Consider the following 18,933-nt stretch of genomic DNA (forward strand, 5'->3'; position numbering starts at 1 on the left):
TCGATACCGTTCTTAATTGGTCGAATCGATTCTTAATGGAAAAGAGATTCCGTGAAGCCCGACTCGACGAATGTCTTCCTTGTTCTTACTTTAACGATCTGAAATTCAGGAAGCATCCGAATCGAAATTTTGATCCCACTTTCGACCCAACAATTCCATTTAACGTCTACTTTGATACTTTGAAGCCCATATGAACTTCGTTTGATCCTATTTAACCTGTCCAGCTCAAATTGTAGATCTACTTTCGACTCCAATATTCCATGTAAAGCCTAATTATTAAATATTCTGAAGCCTACAGCAATCTGTTTTAATTCTATTTAAACAACAGCCTTTATTTAAAGTCTATAAATTCTATTTGGATGATTTGTTGTTTTTATTCGTAATATTTCTAATACTTAACTTTTTGTATAAGTAAACTAAAAAAATATAAGTAAAAAAAAATTATTTTTAAAATCATTTTTTAATCCTGCGACAATTAATCAAAATAATAAACATGGAGATTTAAATATGTTAAAATATGTAATATTTATAAGGATACGCGTATTAGTTTTTATAAAACATTTTCTTATATAATTATTGAAAACATAATTATTATTACAGTTTAAAAATTGCAGGAAGAATTTCCAATCGTTAACATCATTATTCAAGTTTCTTGTCGATTTAAAGGAATATTTACATATATTCCATTATTAATATTCATATTAATATTCATGTCACCACAAACTGCAACAATACCGTTAATAAAAATTAATTCAGTATTATTTTATACATGATATTTATAAGAAAATATTGCCATCAAATAGAAAATTACTTCCTCAAATAACCAATAATTAATACATTATTTTAACAAGATTAAAAGAACAAGTTAGAGGATTCAGAGGTTTTTGCGAGGCTTTGTCGAAGTCCTCTTTAGAACATACAGGTGGCATTTCGTGCGTTTCTATCATTTAAATAGGACCAAAGTTTTCATATAAATTAAATCTACATCGATCCTCCAGAACCCACAGATATGAAATTCGGGTCTAAAGTAGATCTAAAATTTCGATTCGGGAGCGCACTCAGACCGCCCCATTTTTGCATCGGACAAAGCGCGCGCATTCGCTCTAACGATTCTACTCCCTTCTATTCGACGCTCTCTCGAGCGTACGTGCTGCATACGAAGGTAATCTATCTGCGGAATAGCCTTCGATTCGATTCCAAATGGAGCGATTAACGGCAGATCCGGCTGTGCGTACACCGTCGCGGACGACGACGGCGACGAGGGTGAGACGAGAAGTCTCGGACACGTCCATCGATTTCCCGAGGCGTGGAAAAACGCCCGGATATAACGAGAAGTATGTGGCGTCGTTCGGGACCGGCGTTTCTTACCGCGACGCGTCTCCTCTTCAACGGTGCCGCTACGTCTTCCCCCTCGGCCCATTTCGCCCTGACAATTCGATCGCGGTCCGATCACGCGTCGTTTGTCACACGACGGCCAATCGCATTAGCACCCCACGACAGCGTAATACGTAAGTGGGCAACAACGGCGAGCGAAATCGACCACGAGAAGCGCGCGCTCCGAAAACGCTTCGTCGCGGAAGTTGTACCTCATCTGCGTTAGTGTGCGCCGCCCCTTCCGCCCACCGCGTTGCTATTCAGTCACCGGAACAAAAAAAAAGGAAAATAATGACTTGCTTCTTGGCAGAAAAGGTGATAAAAAATAGCCTCTCGGACATCAAAATAGTGGCGCCAAGTAACACCTTTCGTCAAATTCTGAGGATAACTAAAGCCATTTGAACAAAAAAGTAACATTCTTACTTTCCTAGGTTTAGCGAGTTTTTTTCTCATAGTACGGTTTTGACAGTTCACAACAAAGAAAAAGCAAGAGTATGAATGATACAAATATGCTTTCAGAGTAGTTTTATTGAGAGAGCAGCCAAAATATATACAGGACGCCTGCATATTTTACAAATTTAACGGCAGCTCAGGAAAAATTAACTGCAATGACCCATTTTGGACGAGAGTGAATTTTCTAGTGACTTGTCAAGAAAAAAGTGACAAAAGGTGACTTGAGTGACTGGATGGTAGCATTGTCCGGCTATCTGCGCGCATCCTACATGGTTTCTCTTTTGTCGGTATTTCGCATGGTTAAACCGTTAATATCGACCGCCGTCGCCGCTGCTTCTTCTTCCCCTCCCGTTCTCTTTCGCGTACATCGCGTAACCGTGTAACTTTCGCATCGCCGGATCTCTGTAAGCGACTGTCTACTCTTGTGTGTTTAAGCGATTAGTGAAATTTCTTTTCGGCTCGGATCCCGTCTAACGCAACATCTTTGATTCTCGCTTCGCCCCTTGCGATTTTTTATTCCATACACTCAACCTCGCCATTTCTCGTTCGTTCGCTTTTATTGTCCCATTCTTTATGCTTTCTATTCTGCAAGAGCGCACAGTTATTTACGAGCTATGATCTCTCCAGCGAGCGAAATCACGCTTCGTTTGGGACAGTTGCTGAGTATTCGTCGCCACATTTTGCAACTTCCCGACGCGCTATTTTAGTAACGTCGTTCAATCGTGCGGTGTGCGCGCGCGTGCCATAAAATTTCAATAAAATAAAATTTCACGTCGGAATTTCGCGACGGTATTTTAACGCGAATGCGTTTCACGCGCGAAGAAAATTTCCCATAATAAAAAGTGCGCGTTTCAGATTTTATCGCGTTGGGGCCGTCGAAATTTCTTGCATTTTTCACACGAGGCCGAACAAAACGTCGTAAATATAAGTCTCGATTCGCGCAAATTTTATTTGCCCGCTTCCGTTCGCCGGCCCGAAAGTTCGGTGATTTCGCTCGGCGGAATCGGCTACCCGTGCAAGTTCCACGTCGAGAGAAAGAAAGAGAGACACAGTCTGAGGAGGGCGAAGAGGGCTGACGCGAGGGACGCGATAGATACGCCGCCCTGCCACGAGGGAGGGCAAAGATTTATGATGCCGGTGCGTCAGCTCGCACGTCTCAATTTCGGGACGCCGCGAGAGTCACGGGAGCTGTTTGCCGCGGCTCTCTCCCTTTGTTGCCCGTCGTGCCGACGGCGAAGGACGCGCGATAAGGGAGAGAGAGGTACGTCGGGGCTAGCGAGGAAAAAAAGAAGGAGAGGAGCCGACGAGATAGCGGCGGACGGACGGGCTGGTGGTGCGAGGAGGCGCGGAATTAATCCGGCCGACGTTTCCCCCGTGTATGCGCGCCGCTTCCGTTTCCGTCCGCGCGCGTACTTCGCCGGAAAATAGTTTCCATCTCGGCGCCCGACAATGGAGTAATTATTGCAATTAGCGAGCTACCTGCCGCTTTTTCGTGCGACCGACTCTCTATCTGTGCGAAAAAGTTGTTACCGGCAGAAGGAGAAAAGGGGGTAGCGATGGTGGTCGATATTTTTGCCGGCAGTCGCTTTGAAAAACGCGATTTCGCCACGCGCATTTCGTCGTAAAGTGGCTCTTAATGATGCTCGTAGCTACATCATTCGCTTTCCCACACCGGACACGCGGTAACTATCGGGCCGAAGTCGCATTTATTACTCGTAAATTCTCCGCCACGATAGTTCGATAGTTACACGATGGTTCGCAAGTTTCGACCTAGAACGCCGGGATTTTCGTCGTTTCCACTTCGTAATAAAGCGACCGTTAGTGCCGGCTGCGACGACCGCTGAATTCCGAATAGCCTTTTAAGTGTGTTGTTTATTCGTTAAAAGTTATTAAGTGTACTTTTACAAGAGAAGTGTACAGTACGAGTATCGAGAAAAGTACCAGCGGATGTATGCGTTCTCCTTTCTTTGACTTTAGCTCCTCTCTCTCTCTCTCTCTCTCCCTCTCTCTGTGTGTTCTGCGCGCGCAGTTCGCACACCCCGGTATTAAATAACGATAAAAACACGCGGGACCCTTTCAATTCGGAGTTAATCCACGCGTTAATTTGTTATCTGGAAATATATCGGCGGCAACGCGCGCAAACACCGATCGCCGAAGCGCAGATATTCGCAGCGAGGTAAACGCGCATATAGAGGCGGCGACACACGGGGCAAAATAAACACGCAGATATTTCAAGTGTCACTTTTTCACATCGTCCGGACTCGCGCATTTTGCCGACACGCACGCAGCGAGATTATCGTGACGCGAGTATACCGGCAGCGCGCGATCACTGTAACAACTATCCAGCCGCGAAGAGTGCGACTCGATGAAAGTTGCAACGAAGCGATCGCTCATCTTCCTTAATGACAGGAAGAAGCCTCCTCTCCTCTTCCTCTCGCTCCTCCTCACACGCACAGAGCCGCGCCGATTTCACCGGCAGCGTGGATACGCGCGACTCGCCGGTTCTCTCGCGAGGACGAAACAGTTGAATCCGTGCAATTAAGTGCATAAACAGGAGAGCGCGCCTCTCGAGGAGCACACATAAGTCTGTATCATAGTTGTCACTTGTCTCACGTGAGATTTTCATTCAGTGTTAGGTCTGAGTTTTTCAGTTGAATAATTACGGGATAATTACAAAAAAAAAAAAGAGAGATAACTCGAAAGTTACTCACTTGCAACACAAAAATTGCCGCAATTCTAATGTTAATACAAGCCATGGAAACTTAATCGTAAAATTTCGACCGAAACTTCGAGCGTTCGTCCATCGTGAGATCTCCGACTCTCGCTGAAAACTCTCAGCACGAACACGTATGATTATCCAGAGTTTCATTATGAAAATTATTTCCATCAAAAGCGCACGCGAAACACCTGCGATTAACTCGCGATTTCACGATTATTACCTCGGCAGCTTGAGAGCCAAGAAGCGCGCTGCGCGCTCTCGTAACGCTTGCCGAAGAAAAGCGTGTCCGATAAATACTTGAACATTACGCCAAACTTCGCGATCGAGTTTCTCTGTAATGCCCGGGGAGCGTGCCTTCTCGCTTATACAGTTAGTCGCATAGTTCAACAGCTTCGTGCACTCGCGGAACACGGAAAAGAATCGTCGAGTCGCGTGTCACGAGCTGCTGCCGCGAGTCGACACGCGGTCTCCCCGCGACGGAGAATTCATTCAGCCGATCGCCGATCGACTTCGAAACTCTCTCGTCGTGTCGCGCGATCTCGGGCTCACGAATGGAATGCCGACGGATGAGATAAGAACGCGCCCCGTCGCATTCGTCCTCGTATTCCTTTGAAAGTGCACGATGACATTTGCTTAGCACCCGACCGGAATGGCGCGAGGAGCTTAATCCGAAACCGTCATACCCGACAACGAGATTTAGCCACTGAGAGAGGTCTCTCTTTGCGAAACGCTCCTCTTTTTCTCTCTTGCCTGTTCCATTTTTTTTATCTCTTTTTTATCGCATTCCGCGCGGCCACGGGGCGACTTTTGAGCGACACCGAGCTCTCTTTCTCTCTCTCTCTCGTTTTGCCTTTTCGCTATCTTTTGTTTTGTCATGAATAAAAGTCGAGACGGCAAGCGGGTAGCAGACCACGGAGCGTAAAGAGCGGGAGTTTGCAGAATCGCCCGGCGGAATAGCGAATCTCCAACGGAAAGAGGCGACGGGGAAAAGAAGCGCGACATCGCGCTTGGCGCAACGATATCAAACGGTGATGTCAGCCGGCCAAGGTGAATCGAGCGTGAGTAGAGTCTCGTTTACGGTCAAAATGAAGTCACGAGTATCGTTGCGACATCAAGTACGAATGATCGGCATGTAATGTCGCGAATATGGAACGGATATTTAGCAAAGCCTGTTAATTTCCATACAATTGCAACAGACTAATAACGCTTCCATGTCTCAAAGTGTGGCCCGAAATGTCAACGTCTCGAGCCTGGAACTTTCCGAATTTGAGGTTCCGTTTTATCATACAACAACACAGATGCGCGCCATTTAACTAATTATTATTACACGGAAAAAATTTCATTTCGTGTAATTAAATAGGCATCGGAGTAAAATTCTCTATCAAAGTAAAAATTTATTTCTCCCTTCTTCGTCTTCTTTAATATTTTAACTTTCTATCTTCTTTAACACGCAAACTGATTAACTGTCAGAATTAATGACTCGACAGCCGCGAACGACACGCGTGAAACAAGCCGCGACAGCCAATCAGCATCGCGAAAAAGGCAGAATAATGACTTCGATAATTTCAAGTATCGATTTTTCATACCTTTTCTTAGAGAGGGATTAGCTGATTGTTACTACACTCAGTTCGTTAAATTAAATAAACGTCAGACTAAAATTTTCCGCTCAAAAATCCTATTTTTCTCTTCTTCGATTTCTTGAATATTTCAAATTTTAATCTTCTTTAACACGCGCAAACTGACGAACTGTCAGTATTCATATAATAATTGACGGCCGTAAACGACAGTCAATGAATATCGCATAAAAGAGACGCTTCAACATTTCGATACAATTCGAGATATTTGATATCACGTATTTTTTTTTTGGACATTGTTATATCGCAATGAAATAGATACAATCGCACAAGATAGAGCGGCGTTCCCGGAAATGTTTACGCGTTAAATATAACTGTTACTGCAATCAAATGGCCCACGTTTAGTATTGCGATCAAACGATCCTACAGAGGAAATGTAACGTTTATAGGTCACGATTACATCCACGCTCTCTCTCCATCTGTTTGACTTCACCTTGCGATCGAAAAGCTCGTGCCATTTTGTCAACGACGAACGGAAGTACCTGTGACGCGCGCGCACGACTCAGTTTTCGGGCCTTTTCGCGAGGTCGTCAGACTAACGGGGGATGGTCAAAAGAGAAAGGAGAGAAACAAAGGAACACTTCGCGCGCTCCGTAACTTTTTTCGCGTTTCAACTCATCGAGAAGACAATGCGTCGGAGGAACGCGCGGATTCGTTCGTTTAAACGGAACAGCGGACTCCGAGTTCCTCGGACGCTTCCGCTATTTCGGAGCCGCTGTAAATTACACAGCGCGTCCGTCCTGGAGTTAACACTTTAACTGACGTGCAAATTCACCGTGGTACAACCGTTATCCGGCATTTCCCGCATACGAATAACGCGCGCTGTAATGATTCAAAACGGTATCGAATTCGGAGAACTGGACGCGGAGGCGGTGACGATTGAGAAATTGCGCACGACCATTTCGTGAGTGACCAAGTGCACATAAGATAAAAGCACCAATGCCAGGACATACGTCTCAATTAGACATTCCTATTACGTCGATGTTCACATGCGAATTTTTAACCGTCTAACGGTAAGGTCGGGGTCATATGCGACCCCACAGCTCGTTTATTTTACAATATGCACGCGCTACTTCTTTTCTTAAGGAGCGCCATTAGAAGCTTAAATATTCAACATATAATGCGTGTGTTCATAGTCGAGAGGGAATTTAAACAGTCGTAGTTAAAAATGAAGAATCTCACACGACACGTACGCGATTATTCGGCACGACGCGCGGAACGATTTATAATTACTTTCACCGGGAGATAATCGATGGTTTAGAAATCACGAGCGCGCGCGACAGCTTCGTAAGGCGCAACTCCGTAATGCCATCGCGTTGGAGATTCTACGAGTGCACTGTGCGCGTATTATTAAGAAATAACGCGTTATTTAGAAATCAAACGCGCCTATCTCGCGCATTAACGCCATCGTGCATTCCGTTATCGCAATGAAAATTCTACAAGCGTCCGGAAATTGCCTTCGGCCAGTGGCGTGCGACTGTCAACGCGATGACGCGTCGCGCGGTTAATAAAGTGGAGGAAAAGGACGAACCTTGAGGACAATTGCATTCGGAGACGTCGCGCTTGATCCTGAAGACCGCGCTGGACTCGGGCTGCGTCTGCACGAGGACGTCCGACGGCTGCTGGCAGCGGGCCTCCAGATTGGCGATCCTGGACTCCAGGAGGAGCTCGCGGTAGTAGAGCACGCCGGACACGGCGAGGCTGGCGACGCAGAGGACACACATCGCCCAGTTGAGGTCCGGGGCCCGCGCACGGCGGGCCTCCTCGCGGAATTTCCTCGGCATCGACGCCTCGAGGCAGCCCTTGCCCGTCGCCGGCACCGACGACCAAGACTCGGCCGTCGGGTCGGTGGGCTCCATCGTCGCCGCTGTGTCGCACGCGCGCACGCACGCACGCACGGTCGTGCCGGGTCGGGGACTCGATGGACGCGGTGTACGCGCTAGGAAGCGTCCCTAAGCGGCGCGGCGCGTCATAACCCGCGCGACGCTCGTCGATACGCCCGTCGATTCGCGCGGACGGAGAGAACGCGAGAACACGGTTGTTACAGACGTCGCGGCGTCATCGTCCATCCGGAGCTCTCACCCCCCCGCCGCTCGTCTCTCACCACTTCGCGAGGATGCCCGGGCGATAACACGAATCGGCGCGCTCGAGAAACGGTCGTATTTGATCGTATGTTCCGCGGCGACCAATCACAGGCCGCCTACGGTACTGTCGCGTATTTCGCGCGCGCTACCACCGTTGACTCGCGCACTTTCCTTCCACACATCGGAAATCGGCCGGGCGTCGTCGATCTCGTGGCAACACGAGCACGCGCGTGCTCGCTCCGTCTTCCGCTCTCTCCCCCGACTTACTGTCGCTCTTTCCGCGTCGAAAGCGGGAGAAACGCGCGCGCCCACCGAGCGCGGCTAACTTCGCGGCGATCGGTGGCACTGCCTTCTCGCTGCTTTTCCTTCCCTTTTTCTTTCTCTCGCGAAGACGAAACACTCGGCGGCGGGAGAGAGAGGGAGACGAGCGCGAAAGGACGAATTCTCTCTCCGTTCTTGTCGCGTCGGGCCCGTAGTTTACGAGGGATAAGCGCGCGGAAGAACGCGCCTACGAAACGCACGATATGGCATTCGCGGTGCGACTGGATGTGGTGGGGCGACGCTCGCCGAGGACAGAGGGTTCGTCGCTTCGGCAACGCTCGACGGCGTTCGTACGTCTTCGGACGCCGCGCGACTCCTCCACCGGACGCGCGTCGAGGACGATCGGTCGACCTAACGTCCACTTCCATTCGCACTGATTCGCCCCCTGCGCTTCATTCTCCAGGCAGCCGCTCGCTGCGCCGCTCGCCACCTACCCCGGCGTGCGGATTCCGGGATATAGCCTCTTTTTGTTTCCCCCTTTTTCCCCGTTCGATGTCCATTATCCACTCGGATTACACGCCGGAGAATTCCGCTTTAGTTCGCGCGCCTGTACACGCGTAAACGGCTTTACGCATCGGCGAGATTGTTTTTCGTCCCGAGCGGAACCGAGCGAGAATCCTGTCGTTCTCATTTACGAACGTCTTGCGCGTGCTGGTATGACGCATCGCGTAGCGCCAGGCTCCCCTAAGCTGCGTGTATATATCGCGAAGGGCAGGAGGAGTCCGTAAACACTTGAAAACTTGCGGCAAAATGTACATACGCGCTTTTCGAAATGTTTTTCGCGGAGGGGGTTATTTAACAACCCCTTCCGTGTGATATTCATTATTAAAATTTTCACCATCTCTGTTCCAACGAACGCTCGCGGTATATTATTCCACGAAGAATTTCAACGCGAAGGTAAAAATTATAAAATGTTAATATTTGCAAGGAATTTTGCTTTTCACTGTTTGTGTCCCGAAAATCATCCGGGGAATATTCCGCGCGTATTCGCGCGCGCACGCAAACGCACTTTTCTAAATTAAAAATATAATCCGCAGTGTGTGTTCTCGAACAACTGCAATGTGTCATCGGATACAACGTGTTTCGCGGCGTTGAAATTTCTCGAAAATGTGCCACGCGTGTAATTAAAAGCGCGCGGGAAGCAAGAAATTCGAGAGGGTGATGCGGTTATTATCAGAAACCAGCCAGAAGTCGACGTCGATATCGATGTCATGTCAACGCCTGAGTCAACGATTAAATGGGAGACCCGTAAATGAGAATCTCATCTGCGTTCCGACTGTACGGAATATGAAATCAGCTTCTAGGCCGGATCGGATTCTCAATAGGGTGAAATTATTGTCAATTTATCTCTGTCCGTTCTCTCGTGTTATCTCTACGTGGAATACCGCGATGAATTAGAAATGCTGCAACCGCTTATAGTCTCTCTGTATAGTCTCAACTTCGATCGCGCAAATTCTAAATAAGGAACAGGGTCTCCCGCCCTTTCCCCTCACACACACACACACACAAAGGCACGCGAAGTATCGCTATCCTGTGAGTTTTATCGAATCACAGTCTTAACCCTCTCGAACGGAACAACTCCGTGAGAAAGGAAGATAAAGGAGGCAAAAAATATTTCATGCATTTCCCCGTTAACCTTGTCCTGTGCGCACAACGTGTACAATATGTCCCGTATTTCTCGGAAAATTTTAATTAAAAAACACTTTTCTCGCTCGCACGACTTCTTGCGCAAATTTAATAACAAACATATTCCCGCGGATATATCTGCAAATATATATTTATTACATTTCGAAGCTCTATATGGAATATCGAGTTTTACGAATTTCTTGCCTCTCTCGAATCCGACAATGGAATACTTTTCATCTCGTTGTTCCCGAATTAGGAATTACAAATGGAAATCTTGCCTTGTGATTACGCGCACCTTTCCACTCGATTTCAGCCGGCAAGTGTATGCGTCGCCGGACGATTGGTTCGTCATGCCTTGGGACAGCGTAATATCCACGCGACTCGGTAGCTATTAATTAGAGGTGGTTCTAGAGGTAGCGCCGCCTCAGGCTAAAGGGCCATGTGAATTCTCGTTTAGCGCGTTCGGCCTCGTTCCTCGCGCATGTGCCATTCGTTTAATTCGAACGCAACGATCTCTCCCCGAGGTCCTTCGGATCGTCCTTTGCATCTTGCCGAGACCTTGGGCGACCGTTTAATTCAAGCGCATAAGGCATGGCGGGGCCGTTACTCATGTGACACGAAGTATACGCGAGGGATACACACACGCTTTACGAATCCTTGACAAACGTAGAATATTTTATGCTTAGACGTACATACAGACGTATATATTGTCCGTTCTGCCTGACGTAATGTAGGGCATATGTTAAATCGTTCCACTTGCGGCCTGCTCCGAGCAACGTCGCTACCCGCTTTCGCCAATCGTGACGATTCGTCTCGGTATGAAATGTGTGCCCCGTAGGGAACTAATGGCAGCGATACTAAAACGAATATCTAGAAGCTCGCGCGACTATCCAAGATTATCCGTCGGATATTTGTTTCGTCTGAGGTTGTACCAATAGCAGCAGCAATTGCCAAACCACCCTGTATCAGGGAACACATTGATCGGCGGAATCGATCGTGTCTCCGGTTGTGTACACGCGCGGCGGATACGTACAACGAGCGACCCCTCGCTACCACCCAATCGGCTAGGCAGAGGAAGCGATTATAGACTACATCCTGGAGCGCTCGCCCTGTGCACGCTTGCTAAATCGAATGTCGGCGCGGCGTGCGCGAGGCGAAATCGTCGCGAGTGCCGGCGAATCGATACGAAAAGCGAGCGTGATTCTCCAAGATGTTTAGACGAATATGTACTCGCCGTTCTTTATTTTCGACGAGTGTTCCTTGACGTCGAGCGACGGCTGCGAGGAGAGTGTTCCGTACTGAATGCCCGCTTCTTCATTACACACGCCCATGAATATATTTATATTATGAAAACGAAATCACAAATTTCGACTGATAGGGTAAAATTGCAAGAGAGAGATAAAGAATAATAATAATAAAATTGGAAATTTAATAGACTCACAGATTCAATAATCAATCAATCAAATGAGATAGGCCTATAAGAGCACATTACGAAATGATGAAGTGTAAAATAAATGAATGAAAAAAAAATATATATATATATATATTCGTGTGATGATACGTTCAAGTTTAAAAGGAATAAGGAAGTATATATAATACCACCTTCTCCTCTAATAATAAGCAGTATAAAAAATTATTTTAACCAATCGACGTAACAGAAAATCTTGATCCGATCTAGAAATGTTCCATTTGAAACCTCGAAATGAAATATAGAAGATGAAGAAAAGTACGACTGTGTTCGCGCGTGTTAACGCCAGTACCACGTGTCGCGTTCGGAAGAAACTACTGTACTTCTAAAATATGAATTGGAAAAAGAGGCATTTGCAGCCTGTGTTGATCAATCGACTTTGTCAAATATTGACCATACGCGTCGCATGTGGAAAACATCGGTTTCCATTTCATTAGGCGAGCAAAGAAAGGACGTGCGTATTCTAATGCGTCCGATTAATCCCGCTAATTGACATCGAGCTGTCGAAATAAGTCTCCGTCGGCGTCCTTTCTAACTGTAACACGAGTACCTCTCTTTCTTTTCCTCTCCATCCTTTTCTCTCACCAAGGCGAAGAGAAAGCAACGCGGCTGAAGGGCGGTCCGATGCACGCGTCGCATTCCAATCTGCTATCGTCGTCCCGAATTCACTCGGGACGACTCGTTTCTCATTTCCCCAGACATCGGTGCGACGCGATCGCTTCGGACAGTGTATACCGTTCCGCGGATAAGGACATTCCTCTCGGCGTCGATATTTCTTACGCCGTCGCCGTCCGCCGTTGCCGCACTTGCTTACACTTAATGTCCAGCTTCCTTCTTTTATCTCGCGGATGGACCAACAGCGGGACTTAAGTACGGACAAATTGCTCCGAGAGTTATCCTCTTACCGCTCGCCGCACTAATCTCTGGATTTTCGAAACGTCTTGTACACGGTTCCCCGACGGGAAACAGCCAACGAACATGGAATTCCTCGGCCCTCTCCCATTAATTCCCACCTCTCGCGTTCTCCCTCGGCTGCCGTTTCCTTATTTTTCGCCGCTCTCATCTCCCGATTTTCCTGCGCTCCGGAGAAATCGGGACCGTGCGCGTAAACTGAGGTAAGCCCGAAGAACCGGCGAGATTTAATACCCCGCCGTACTAACTAAACAAGAACGCGTATCGTTTCGCACGTTCGTGCGAGTTCGAACGAGCGTGCGGTAATTTCGGCGCTGCATCCCGCGATTATAATAATAAACACGTTATACGGCAGTGTATATTCGCGCAGACGGTGCCGACGGTACGCCCCACGCGAAATTAGTTCGCCGGGCGGCGGGTGGAAAAGCGGCGGCAGGCATTGAGAGTCCCTGGCGCTTTTCGTAGGGGTGAGCAGCGTGGGCCGCGATTAAAAAATCATCGCGGCCGATGCCCTCTTCACGGCACGCTGGGCATCGTTGCTGGGGTGCGGTACACGCGTTACGTCGCGCGCGTTCTCCCGCCAGGAAGCAGGCGCAGTCGGTAACGACCTGCCCGCGCCTCGCTTCCGCGCGCCGGACCGCACCGGGAGAACGTGCCTCTCGCGCGGGGAGCGAGATACGCGGAAGGGATGATCGAGAGAGGGAGCGAAAGGGGAATCAGCGGGTATATACCGACGGACACGTTTGCCGCGCTGAAGCAGACTCTCATTTCGAGGGCGAATCCGAAACCAACCCCGCGAATGTGTCTGCACGTGCCGAGGGTGGGAGGTAGCGGAGGTGGGCGAGGGTGCTATGGTGACTGGTGGGGGCGGGGGATGGAGTCAATGCGCAGTTTGTATTCCGCTCGGCAGAAAAGACTCGTTCGTTACACCGTACAGCCCCGACGCACTCGCCGAAACTCGTCGCCGACGTCCTCGTAGCCGTCGTTGGATCCCCCTCGCCGGCTTTATATTCATGACGACGCCGCGCTCGCCGAGATATACGAACTGCGAGCGCGATGTATTAATTTCCCGTTAGGTTCGCGACGATTTCAGCCGACCCGGCTCGCCGTTCTCCTTGTCATCGGGAATTTTCCTTTGAATTTTCACGCACTTAACTTCGAGAATCCGGCTACGGTCGGAAGGAATGTGTCATTTGTCGGGAATAGCGCTCGGTCGAAATCAACCAAATTTTTCGAAAACCGCCGCGGTCATCGAAACAAATATCACCTGCAAAAATCAGTGACAAAGACAGATCGCGCGTTTGCGGCGTTATCGGTATTTTCCCTTCGTTATTTAACACAGTCGTTTAGTTGTCATTTTACAACGCCGCGGGTGTTAAACGTTTCCACGCCGGCCACGCGGGCTTTACGACCGCGCGCGCGTCGCATCCACGCTCGAATTCGCTCTTTTTTTTTTTCTTTTTCCATCGCTTTTCACGCTCGCTTCTCAGCCAATGAGCCGTGCGAGGGGGGGTAGAATGGACGAGGGGAGGAGGAAAAACATAACCGGCGACAAAACGTACATACGGCACATCGCGGTTGAGCCCGCCCGGCGAACGGAGGCGAGGAAACGGGATTTCGATCGCTTCATTCGATTTTACGACGACGCCGACGACGTCGATCGCCACGTCGACGTCGTGGACGACGCGCGATTGCGGATCCGACGACGCGGTTCCATGAGTGCCTGGGAGTAAATGCAATTTCGTGTTTGATAGCCAAGTTTCCGCGAGTCAGCACCAGATAGCATAATCCTGTCGATGGCAGACGTCGCATTGAGAGGCGGGAGAGCGTGATAGAGTGGAATAAAAAGAGAGGAAGAGGGAGATCATATATTAAATAACTCTCCGCAAGTGCATTTACATAGTGCCGCCGCCGCCGCCGCACTTTCAATACGTGTTTTGCCTTTCGCTGGCGAAAAATCCCATGTTTTTTCGCGCTTTCGACGAATATAAATCCGAAAGGCGCGATTTATTTAGAAAAATTTACCCGCGGGAACTAATTGCTTTTTTTTTTTTAATTTATTGCCTTAACGCCTAGCGCGACAAAAATATATTTGCGCAGCGTGTATACAGGCGGGACAACACGCGCGAAAAGTCACGCGCTATACAGCCACATTTAAATTATGGTTAGCACGCTCGCGCTAGTAACAGTAACGGTAAATTACTTATTCGTAGGATCAACACATTCATCTTTCTGCTTCTTTCTCTCTTTCGACCGCCCCTCCTCTCGTCTCTTCAATTAATAATGCTAGAGAAAACGCAGTCAGTATAAACGTATCCGACGTATCGCAGCGCTGTCATTCAGTCACTCAAGTCACCTTTCGTCACTTTTTCTTCACAACCCGAGTCGAAATTTTGGCCCAATGTTAAACCTTTAATTCTACAACATAGCAGGAGCTAAAATAGTAAAATAGGTTGTTTGAAAGTATTTTGACAGCACCGGACACATTGTGACTAATATTGTACTAAAGGAAAAGGGGAGAAACGAAGAACGGCGAACAAGACGAGAGGAAGGAAAGGCGAGAGGAGGCGGAAGGAAAAAGATTCACGCGCAGGGCGCAGTCGAAGCAGCGCAGCCCGAACAGCGGCGCGCAATTGTTTATTTTCGTGCGAACGATAGCCGGGCGAGATGCGGCTAATGCTGGGGTGACAGGACAAGTGGATACTTCCCTCTCCGTACGACCGGTCGCGGATGAAGAGGCGCAACGAGGGGTCTCGTCATCGTTATTGGCCGGACAAGGAGCGTGTGCGTGGCGGCGACTTGGTGCGCTTCCGAACGGATCGACGACCAGAGAGAAAGAGTGACAGAGAGAGAGAGAGAGGGAGGCAGGGGGAAAGTAAGAGAGAGAATGAGAGACCAGACAGCTTCCCGGATAAAAGCCGGAGGGACGAGGATAACCGGAGCCCCCTCGGAATACCAATGGCGTACTCGCCGGAATCGAGTTTTCGAGAAAAACGGCTTTAAAGTTGAATGCGGCGGAACGCGACGAGTATCCCTCTCGACGGGGAACTCCACCCTCGAGATGTGGCGAGTCGCGATTCTTCCGCGAACAGTGGTGGTGGGAGGTTGTTAAACGTGAAAAAATACAGCGTGCGCCGACCGACGTTTTGTACCGTTGCTCGGGGCTCTGGTATATTTTTTTTTCTATTTTTTTTTTTAACATCTCGCGTATGTTTGAACGACGGATCGTCCGTGCCCGTCGCACGGCGGAACGCGGGGGGTTACCACCCGCAGTGATCGGCCGCGTAATTCCGCCGGTGATTTTCCATTGTGGTCGTGTGGGCAGCTTCGCTTTTATTTAATCCTTTTTAATCGCGACGAATGTGAAATATCGCCGATCGCGCGTATAAAAGCGCAAAACGGGAGAACGATGGAAAACGGCGCACGAGCGTGCTGCGCGCGTCCACGTTCCACGGTATCTCTCAACGAAATCGTGTCCCCCCTCGCTTCTTTTCCCTCCTCGTCTATCGAGAGGTGATCTTAGAAACAGCTGACGGCGGTTACGAAATTAAAGAGATTACCATCGCGGCACGTCTAGAATGCGCCTCGCTCTGCGTCTTCGTTCCTAACGCCACGGATTACCGAGCGCTCGCGTGCGCGTCCCTTCTCCTTGGTCGTCGGTCGAACGGTCGATGGTCATCGAAGCGGTCCGGTCGTCCAAAATGATACACGCCGCTCGACATTCCGCACCGAGGGACTTCCCGAAAGTTCATCGCCGCTTTTAACCTGCGCGCGCGCTCTTTATTATCAAAACTTACCGTTACGGATCAGGAAACGGATACCGCGAACGATGGAGTAATTTACGATAATTAGTTACTTCTCTCTCTCTCTCTCTCTCTCTTTCATCCTTCCTCGAGCTCACCAAAGTCGTAATTGTGCCGCTCCAGTTATTCTCACTGTACAGAGCGGTACCAAGCGACATGTTCCAACTAGATTTTTCGACTAATTTGAAATCATCCATTTTCCTCAGCCAGAACTCAACAGGGCATTATTATTGCTCATTATTTAATAGATAGGTACTACGCTATAGAGGAGAAAGTAATATTATGGCACTCTATTTACATTTTGTACAATAATTTTGTTAATAATTAATATTTTTAATTGAAACTTTAATACGTTTACACCAACGTTAGTTTGACTTTAAGCGAGATTTAAAACTTTATATTTGTTGTATCAAAGCAACACCTAAAGCGCTTTAATTTGAGCTTATCTTATTAAGATTAATGCTTATCTAATTAAGGTTGAGTAATCAAATAACTACTTTAACATGAAAACTTAAAAAAAAAAAAGAGGCTGTGCGAACACGTTTAGTGCCACCGTTTTTGGTACACGCTATCTCCACGCCAACAGATATTTTTGTCATTAAAAAACAATGTACAGTAAAACAATTATCATCTATTCGTATTCTGTTATTTATTTTGCAACGTTTTTAAAGCCGTGGATGAATTTCGGTACACATAGCGTTGTCATGAGTGTTCAATTGTTATGCTGTATAAAATGTTAGAAATTTGAGTACTAAAAATGCGAAAACTAAAATAAAACGGGTAACAGCATTTTGTGAAAATTGTCCCAATAAACCGTATCTATATACGTTTTACGAGATTATTTCAATAAAAGGTACCGTACTATTCGATTATAAATGTAAAATCCTGAAAAAAGTTATATTTTATTTGTTTCATAATAAGCTATAGTTTAATATGTTCTGTTTTATTCCACAATATTTTTTTTTAAATCCACACCCTTAAGACTTTAACGGTAAAGTTTAGGATCGGATACGACCCCACGGTTCGTTTATTTTACAGCGTGCACACGCTATTTCTCTTCTTAAAATGTTTCTTATTATTATTTATCTCTTTTATTACCATTTCATACATCGATTACACGAAAAATAAACAAAACAGAGCACGGAGACGAATCCAATCCCATTTCCCTGGGTCTAGATATGTTGAAAGTCCTGCCGTAGAGGGTTAAGACTTTACCCAAGCGCAATTTTCGATCGCCGATAGCTCGAGAACTATTCATCTCCCGACTACCGAACAACCGCCATTCTTTTTAGCTCGGTCTCCATTATCAACTGTTGGAAATTTGCACGATCGGTCCGATGCATCCCCGACAATGCGAGCTTTCTATTGCGCCGGTATTTCGCTCTGAGATTTATCGCATCGGGAGCGTCTCGAAGCGTTCGCGAAAAAAAGAGGACAAGTGAAATAAACAGCCGGCCGTTCGCAAGTCGAGAGAAGTCCCGCGCATTCCGTGGCCGACTCCGTGGCAAGTCGAAGTGCTCGACGATTTGGGTCAAGCACTGCCGTGCAGCCCGCTTTGACGAAGCCACTCTCGTAAACATCTGCGAGATATCGCGTTTCGAACGATAATACTACACCCTGTTCCGTCACGAGGATCAGACCCGCGCGTCTGGTGTCGGAACAATAATCAAAGCGTCGCCCTCGCAATTGCTACGATAATAATCAGAGATATCGCCCGTTTATTGTTGTTCTCTCGCGTCGCGTCGCCGAGAGCACGGACAGGCTCGATAATAAAAGTCAATCGAACAACTTTTGTCATCCGACTTTTTTCCGCCCCTACCGTCGAATGGCTCGATCGTGCGAAACGGGGGCTCGAACCTACATTTTTAAAGAAATTTGTTATTAAAACTTCACCCAGCGGCAAGGAAATAACGTGTTGAGAGGCCGGCCTTTGAGTCGTCTGAGGATGCAATCTTAATTTTAATAACCGATGGTAATTTAGAGAGTCAAGTTCCCTCGGGACGAAATTTCCACGGAGTTTTATAATGTCCAACGCTAAATATCGAGCTAATTAAGAGTCGACTTGAATTTCGAAAAATACGGTTTCTTAATATTAAAATATGAGTAATAAAAAGTAAAGAATAAAGAGTTCCTTTTCCATTAAATCTCCCATCTTGCTAGTCTCTTTGATAAACGATCTAGTGGAAGTTTTCAGTGTCCATTACTAACCGCTATTGCGTGCTGCTGCTTTACGTAGAAGCAAGAAAAAGGTGTAATGTGTCGTAACTATATTTCTGCGTCTCGCACGTAATCTCTCTAAAGGGCAACTTAACATGCCGTAAGCTGTGAAGCCTCTTCGAACGACTGCAGCATGTCGTTGAGAAGAAGGGAGGGAGGGAGAGAGAGAGAGAGAAAGAAAGAGATAGAAAGGTTTAAATATAAACGCGAGAGCTTCGCGGAAGTTCTTCGAAAATGACGCAGACTTCGTGCGAGAAACAGTTTCTCGAGTTTAGAAGCGAGTCGCAACCAAAGGCGTACGGCTGCGTAGACACCGCAAACA

General features: G+C 47.6%; 1 protein-coding gene across 12 annotated transcripts in view; it reads right to left on the reverse strand.

The window, feature by feature from the left end:
- LOC106744207 (collagen alpha chain CG42342) overlaps positions 1 to 8,801 on the reverse strand; it is a 178,373-nt gene extending 169,572 nt beyond the window's left edge. For all 12 annotated transcript variants that reach the window (XM_014618754.1, XM_014618759.1, XM_014618756.1 and 9 more), the window contains exon 1: positions 7,712 to 8,801. In XM_014618754.1, the coding sequence (XP_014474240.1) occupies positions 7,712 to 8,039 (328 nt within the window). In that variant the 5' untranslated portion in view covers positions 8,040 to 8,801. The remainder of the gene's footprint in view (positions 1 to 7,711) is intronic.
- Positions 8,802 to 18,933: the final 10,132 nt, after the last annotated feature.

Source organism: Dinoponera quadriceps, unplaced genomic scaffold, assembly GCF_001313825.1.
Source record: "Dinoponera quadriceps isolate SergipeBrazil2010 unplaced genomic scaffold, ASM131382v1 scaffold707, whole genome shotgun sequence".
Lineage (NCBI taxonomy): Eukaryota > Metazoa > Arthropoda > Insecta > Hymenoptera > Formicidae > Dinoponera > Dinoponera quadriceps.